General features: G+C 23.0%; 1 protein-coding gene across 1 annotated transcript; it reads right to left on the minus strand.

The window, feature by feature from the left end:
- Nucleotides 1-4,547: 4,547 nt before the first annotated feature.
- Nucleotides 4,548-6,250, minus strand: Phum_PHUM611560 (Ves G 1 allergen precursor, putative; the record flags this gene model as incomplete). Its single annotated transcript, XM_002433008.1, has 7 exons — nt 4,548-4,689; nt 4,768-4,936; nt 5,161-5,352; nt 5,424-5,678; nt 5,758-5,906; nt 5,983-6,160; nt 6,226-6,250. The coding sequence occupies 7 exons, from the start codon at nt 6,248-6,250 to the stop codon at nt 4,548-4,550; spliced, it is 1,110 nt and encodes a 369-aa protein (XP_002433053.1).
- Between the last annotated feature and the right edge of the window lie 2,689 nt (nt 6,251-8,939).

Raw genomic sequence — 8,939 nt, forward strand, 5'->3', positions numbered from 1 at the left:
TTTAATTTTTTTTTTTTTAAAAAAAAAAACCATAAAGAAAAGTCTGACTTCTGTTATTTTCGCTTCTACTCGCGCCCTGCCCCCCCCCTACCTCCCTCCCTAATTATTTACACATAACCAACAACACTGTATCACTTAACACATTATCCAATTGTTCATCGAATCAACTCATAATAATAAACTATAATTTTATTCACTTTTTAATTTTTTTTCAAACTAAAACTATTATTAATAATAATAATAATAATAATATTTATAGGAAAAAAAAAAAAAAACGTTCAGGAATTTTTCTGAACAAACTATGTATCTCTGGCAATAAATATATATATATATATATATATAAAAACAAATTTTTGTACCTACCGAGAAGCGTCCTATAACGTCACTGAAAACCATAATTTCGTCACAGGTTAATTAACAACACCCTCCAGCGGAAAATTTTGAAACTATTTTCAATAACAAAAACAAAATTTTTCCCCTCCCCTTCTCTCGCTTCATCATTGTAAATAATTTTGTTCAGACTTTTCAAATTGTTACTATTATTATTATTATTATTATTATTTTTATTGAATTTTAAATAAATAAAATTTTATTTAGAGGTGATAATAAGTTAATCGATCAATTATTAGCTGTTAAATGTTTATTATTATTATTATTATTATTACTTTAATTAATGGTCGTTTTTATGTACATAATTCTTTTTTTTTATTTTTTAACTATTACAAATAAATAAATAAAACACGTTACGAACTTTCGTTCGACCTGTGAGTGATTTATTAAGTAATAATTATTTATAATATTAATAATGATAATAATATTTTTATTTATTTATTTGATTTACATAAAATTTAAATTTTATTTGATTTTTAAAATTTTAATAAAATTTTAATAAATGTGATCTATCGTTTATCGATTTTAAATTGTTTACTATTAAACGATATTAATAATAATAATAAAAATAATAATAATAATGATAATATTTACGTTAATAAATAAATAAATAAATTTTAAAAAATTTATCAATGTTGCTCGTATTTATTAAGTTTTAAATGAAAAAATAAATAATATATATATAAATTAATGTTATCGTGATTATGATGATGATAATAATAATAATTATTAATATTAATATTATCATTATCGTTTTTATTAATAATAATAATAATAATAATAATAATAATAATAATAATAGTGTTGTTATCGCGGCGCTCACTTGAAATAAGTTTTTAAAAAAAAAAAAATTATTATTATTTTTTTTTTATATTATTAAGTCTACTCTCAATAAATAAATTTATTTATTATATTAATTAAATAATTTTTCGTTTATTAATAATCATAATAATAATAATAAGTAATAAAACGGTTAATAATGTATTATTGAGGTTGAAAAAACCGTTTTAATAAAATATTTTTAAAAAAATAATTATTAATTGTAAGTTTTTAAATATTTAAAAAAAAAAATTTATTTTATTAACAAAAAAAAAATAAATAAATAAATAAAATAAAATTTTATTAATTGTATGTAATTTAACGTTATTATTATTATTATTATTATTAATATGTAATTGTTATGTAAATTCAGATGCCGTCGGCGTCGACGCCGACGGTATTTCAACGTTTTATTATTATTATTTTCGTAAATTTTCTAACATTATTATTATTATTATTTATTTATTTATTTTTATTATTATTATTATTATTTTTATTATTTAACCTTAATACTTTGAACCGCGTTCTGCTGGAATCAGAAACGAAAAAAAAAACGTGACATTATCAAATTTTTTTTTTTTTTTGAAGGTTATTTAAAAGTTACCACCGAATTTATTATTATTATTATTTTATGTTAATATGTTTTTGATTTATGTACATATGAACGTTTAATGTTAAGTAATAATTAATTAATTTTTTTTTTCGTCGTAATTAAATTTAATAAAAAAATCTCTTGAGATTAAATCTCAAAAGGCTGTGTTGACAATAATTCACTTTAATATAATTTTAAGTTAATAATTAGCGAGTAATTAATATTAATATTAATTAATTAATTATAAATAATAATGATAATGATAATAATGATAATTTAGTGTTTAGGATAAGGCAATAAACGTTTTCGAGAAAAAAAAAACAAAAAAAAAATTATGTAATAATTGTCATTTTAAGTTTTTTTTTTGTTTTTTTTTTTTAACTCGAACCGTAAAATTTTAACGACGTGAGTGTTTCCATCGATCGATCAATCGATTGATCTATCGATTGATCGATTAATTAAGATTTAACGTTACGCAATTCTGGAAAATTCTTTAAGTTTCTTTATTATTATCATTTTTTTTTTTTTTTTGAAATAATAAACAAACCGCGTTGAATTAACAAATAAACAGGTCGCAAAAGGTCGCGACGTTTCAAATCGATTAATAATAATAACAATAATAATAATTAATAATAATAATAATAACACTTTTTGTCGCGTACGCATCGTATTCACGCGCACGCACTCCACAAAAACCCTCCTGATTGATTAATATTTTTTATTTTTTTTTGTTTTATTTTAAACAATTTATTAACTTATCAGCCATCCCTCCATAATTATTATTATTAAAAAAAAATTTCGAGTTAATTAACTAACTTATGTATTTTACTTACACGCATTTTTTATCGTTTTAATAATTTTTGTCTTCTGCTTTTTTTTTTTTTTTTAATCCTAAACAAATCCTCGATGCTATAAACAAATTATGTAGTATTTCAAATAGAGACCTATTTATTTTATTTATTTATTTCATTAGACATATTAATTAATAAATAGTATTTTCTCTACTTATTTATACTTATTATTAATTAATAAATTTTTTTTTTTAATTTTATGTATCAATAAAAAATAAATAAATAAATAAACTTAGTTAAAATTTAAAAACAACAAAATCACAAATCGCTGTGCTTCTATTAAATATTATAATAGATTATTATTATTATTATTATTATTATTATTAATTTTAATAATTAATTAATTTTTATGTAATAAAGCGAACCTTTTTATTTAAATAATATAAATAAGTAAATAAATAAGTTCTGTATCATAGAAAATATTTTTAAGTTTTTTAATTAGCTTATCGGTAAATAAAATAAGTAATAATAATAATAATAATGTTATTCGTGTTTATTAACAATACTACTACTACTACTATTATTAATGATAATAATGATTAAATTAATTAATTATTAACGTAGTTATTTGTTTAGTTAAAATAATAAATAAATAAATAACTGTGATGACTTTATCGTGAATAAATTCATTTACCTTTTTTTTTTTTTTTTAAATGTTTAAATAAATAATTCTTTTTCGAATACATAAATAAATAAATCATTTATGTATTTTACCATTGACTATTTATTATTATTATTATTATTATTATTATTATTAAAATTAATTTTATTTGCCTGAAACAAAAAAAAAACGAAATAATTTTTGATTCGAAAAAAAAAATATAAACGAAAATTATTATTATAATTTTTTTTTGGTTTTACCTTACGTGAAAAAAAATTATTAATTAATTATTTTATTAATAAATAAGTCACGAAATTAATAATAAAAATAATAATAATAATAATTAATTTTAAATAATGTACACTTGTTATTAATTAGGCACTCTGTTTATCATGAAAAATGTAAAAAAAAAATGATAAATAGTTTTAATTATTATTATTATTATTATGAGTAATTTATTATTTTTATTACTTTTTTCGTGTATTATAATTTTATTTATTTGATCACGTGATAATTAAAAAAAAAAAATTTTTCTTTTTATTATTAATTTTTTTTTTTTTTCCCCACTTTCTTATTCTTTCCTCGAACATGTGAATGTTGTATATAAATTGTAGCAAATTTAATTTTCGTTGAAAATATTATTAAATAAATATTTATTGATATTATTAACTTGTGTATTTTATTATTATTATTATTATAAACTTAATTTTTTTAAACATTCACCGCTTTTTTTAAAAATTTGTTTTAAATTGAAATTTTTTTTTTTTTTAATAATTTACAACATGCGAATAAATTAAACGCGAGTTATATATATTTTTTGATGACGTCAGTGAATACGTCATCGATTTTTTATAGGATCGATTGAATTCTCCGACAAAAAAAAAGAAAAATTTTCATTTAAAATAAATATGTATTGAAGACAAACAAAAAAAAAAGGTCGCACGTTGTACTTTGGATATTTTTACATAACGAATCACAGCATTTTTTTTTTTAAACAAATTTGGTAATTGAGCTTCGTTTAAATTTTCTTCTTCCACTTTAAAAAAAAAATGTTCGATTAATAATCGATCGAATAAAAAATTTTCCTTCTCAAAATGACACTTTAAATTTTACTAAAATAAAATTTTTATTTTCTATAAATAGAAGAAAGAGAGAGAAAAAAAATCACTACTACCGTCGCGTTATAAATAATTACGTAATATTTATATATATATAATTAAGAAAAATAGGTAATAAAAAAAAACTACGTAAGTAATAATAATAATAAACTTTTTAAAAAAAAACAAAATGGCTTTTAATTTCGTCTTAACCTCTTCGGTTTAGCTCTTTTATTTTTAGCTGTTCTACTATCACCTTCCGTTGGACGTTTTTTTCCTGGAAAACCTTGAGCGTATGGCTTACGTGCATTTGTTGTCAAATAATAAATTCCTCGCGCGCTGGAAAATTTTTTATCAGTAAAAAAAACGATAATAAAATTTATTGTTTTTTTTTTTAAATTACGCGGGTGTACTCACGTCCAGGGTGCATGTTCTCCCATGATAACATAATCTTCATCCCTTGTCGGACATAATCCTAAAGAATACATAAATCTATTCGGACAAGGCGATGCCCAAAATCCTATAGGACTTATTATCGATTCGATAAAAAATGGCGTCACTCTCGTGTGATCGCATGCCAGAGTTTCTTAAAAACGATAATAATAAATAAATCATAATTTATTATTTAATAAAACATAAATAAATAAATCGTGAAATTATCTCACAAATTTGTGAAATTTTGAAAGTTTTTTCAACAACAACAACTTTTTCTACTAAAAAAATTTTTTTTTTCTAAGGGTTTATTATAATGGACGTAAAAGTTGTTTTTGAATTTAACAAAAAAAAAATTATTTTTTTTTTAACACTCACTTAAAATCGTACTCGATTGACAACCGGGTTGACTACTTCCGCCGTTAAAATAAAAATCAGCGTGACCGTTGGGTCCCCATTGTCCTAAAACTCCAGCTCCAGTGTGTAAAACATCAACGAAATGCGCATCGGTCGGATCCAAATCTCTCGAACGATTATTTCCCATGTAAAATATAATCGTAGGATCCAAACCTAAAATTTTCATAATTAAATTTTTCCGCTTTCGACTTCCGGTTTAACCGACTCATTCATTCATTCATTACCAGTTATTCTTCCCAGTTTTCCAAAACTTATGTGATTTGCAACGAGTCCTGCCATGTGTGCTCCCACGCTATACCCAATCAAATGAAGTTCGTGGGGTTGTACTCCTCTCGGATGTACGGCCAAATAATCTACGAGTTGTGCAACACATTCTGCACAAAATCTCGGCGACCATTCGATTTGACTTAGGCAAGGTTCTTTTGCCAGAGTTCCATAGTCGACGATGATCACGTTGTATTCCCCGTAAGAAAAATAAGCTGGAAAAAAAAATGATTGTTTTTTTCTCACCCTTATCACGTGACTTATCATTTAAAAATCATGTTTGACCCTTCTTACCCTTTCGTATGTTGGGACTCGGTATTAAATTTCTACCACCTCCAAAACCGTGTATTATTATTTTAGTCGGATGGAGAGCGTTAAATTTCGAATTGTATAATGAATTTATATCCGTTACATCGAGAAGTTCTCCTTCTTCTTGTGTTTGTCTTTTGAAACAAACAAACAAACAGAGATTAATTTGATGATTTAATCAAATTTTTTAAAAAAATAATTTTTTTTTACCTCGTATACAGGAAGAATTGTATTCGCCTGTGGGGGCATTTAATGGGTGGTTCAACGCAACTCGTTGTGTTGTATAAATCTTGAACGGTTTGTGGTTTTTTTTTCGTCGTGCCATTAATCGAATTATCTTGTGGACTTTCTTCCGCTTCGAAAAATTCTAATCCTAAAAACTGGCCGTCTATACATGAACAAAAAAAACGTTAAATTAATCTAAGCCAAAAATTAATAATAAAAAAAAAACACCCTTGAGCTTGATTATTGTGTACATGTAATAATAATCATATAAATTACGTAATAAAATTTCTTTTTTTTGTTCCAGAAGGAAGGACTTTTCGTAGACTTGACCGACGGATATACCTAACAAACCGTGAACCTGTCTTGAATGTTTTTCCACCAATCTTGAATGAATTTAAATAAAATGATTTTTTATTGCGTAAGTTTAATTTTCTTTTTTTAAATTTAATCGAGAAATTAAAAAATCCTAATCGAACATTCCAGAATTTTTTTTTTTTTTAAATCCTGGAATTAAATGTGTGTTCAATTGTTTGTTATCATTCTGGAACGTCTTGTTTCAAATAAGAAAAAATAAAAGTGAAAGGGGAAATTCAATCCGATATTAATAAAAACAAAAAAAATAAATAAATAAATAAATTTAAAAAATAAAATAATAATAATAATATAAAATTTTCTGGAGAAAGTAGAAATACTAAAAAAAAAAAAATAAAATTATTTAATTTCTCCGTAATATGAAATCATGTAAGAAAATTCAGGCTTGAAATCGACCGGTGATAAGAAAAAACCCCCCAAAGAATTTTATCAATCAATAACTCGTTTATGTACATTTTTATTTTAAAAATAAATAAATAATCGATAATAAAAAAAAAATGGCGGCCGAAGAAATTTATTCAAAAAAAAAAAATAGTAATAGTAAATTTTTTTTTTTTTTTTAACTGGAATCTTCTCCGCGTACTTGACCCGATTTTATGTCAATTTGACCTTTGAACGGTTGAAAAAAATTTTATTGTTATAATTGACCTCGCTTGAAAGAAAATAAAAATAAAAATAAAAAGTTTTTTTTTTTTTTTTAATGGCCAGACATGACTTGAAAATTAAATTTTTTTTTTTTATCACCGACTTTTTGTCAATGTTATGGATAATATGGCGTTAGCATTAAAATAAAAAACCTGATAAATAAGTTAATGATAATCAAATAAATAAAAATCTATTGGATATACATTAATAAGTTTATTTTATATAATGATAATAATTATTTTAAATTGTTTGGTGACAATATAAATGGGTAAAAATCTCTCTTCTGAGTGAGTTCTTGGGTAGAACAACTTGTGGAGTTATTAATTTGTAGGAGTACCTGACAAAAGATTCAAAACCCATCCCAATATCAGTGTAGCCAATATAGATAAACCAAAAAGTTACCAATGAAGAGGCCAATGAAGAGTGGTTGTCAGTATAATTAAAGAGTAAGTGTTAACCTAAAATCTTACTTAATAATTGCATAATTGACACCATGTGTTATCATAATACATATGATAAACATAGTCATGAATATAACAAATATTAGCTTGAGATTAGGTTAGGATTCTGAGGAGAACAACAAAAAGCTTAAAACAACTAAATGAAAATTTATTTTAAATTGTAATGTTGCCCTTGATCTTTCTGTCTCCAGAAAAGAATAAATACTCATTCTTTACAGATTTATCAACTCTAGAATCATTGTAAGAACAAAGGAACAAGTTTTTTAAAAATTGAAATGATTTAAAATCAAAATTAATATAACTACATCAGGGTGAAAAACAAAATGGAGTTTAAATAATTGTTAATCCATAATAGACTTTTTTCAAAAACTGGAGAAATTAATAATTAAAAAGAAAAAGAAAAAGAAATGAATTTTTGAATAAAATTGAATTCATTTTGACCAAAAACAATGAGGAGGTAACACAAAGTACAGGTATTGACTTACCTACCTGAATTTAACAGGGATTTTGGGTTTGCAAGCACTAGACATTATACAGAAACTAAACCTGTACACAAAGACTTGGAAGGGTTACAGAACACGAGACCTAGTAAATGTTTTCCTACAAATTCTGCCCTAATTTTTATCATAATAGCCATTAAATACAAAATAATTAAACGAATGAGTTTCACAACTTACAACTAAGGTCAACACTTCACTCCCAAACTGCACTTAACATCATCATTATTATTATTTTTAGGCACACACATTAAAAACAATGAATTTTAACCTTAATTCCGATAGATTGATGGTTTAATTTACCAAAAATCCATCTTAAAAAAAAAAAAAAAAAAAAAAAACAAAAATCACATTTTCCCAATTATCCTAACTACCTGTTTCACTTTAAAAGAAGAAAAAACACTGAGTGCAAACACGCTTAGGAAAAAAAAAACCCGCGAAATTAACAACAAATATTTGGTTGCCATGGAAACCGTTTTATTTACCGCGTTACAAATAATTTAAAAAAAAAAAAAATTATATAAACGTTGTAACGGAAATGAAATAATACAATGCGACGTTGTCATTTATTTTTAAAAAAATTTTTATTAATAAGAAAGCAGTGAAAGTTATTATTATTATGCGACATTTCACGTGGGACTCATTAAAAAAAAAAAAAAAAAAAATTTAATTAATCACAAAAAAGACGTAACGAAAAAAAGAAAAATTAAATTCTTATTATTCGAAATAATAAATGAACAACAAAAGAGAAAGAAAGAGTGAGAGAGAAAGATGGAACACGATCGAAATGTTCGTTACTTTTACTCTCGATTGAAAAATGATAACTTATCATAATAAGTATATACTTAATTTAATTTAATTTTTAACAATAAAAAAACTAAAACTATGAATTATTTTATTTATAAACATTTAAATAATAATAATAATTTAATAACTTACCAGTTTCCGAATGTAAAAATAATAAAAA

This window comes from Pediculus humanus, genomic scaffold (genome assembly GCF_000006295.1).
Source record: "Pediculus humanus corporis 1103172108319 genomic scaffold, whole genome shotgun sequence".
Taxonomy (NCBI): Eukaryota; Metazoa; Arthropoda; class Insecta; order Psocodea; family Pediculidae; genus Pediculus; species Pediculus humanus.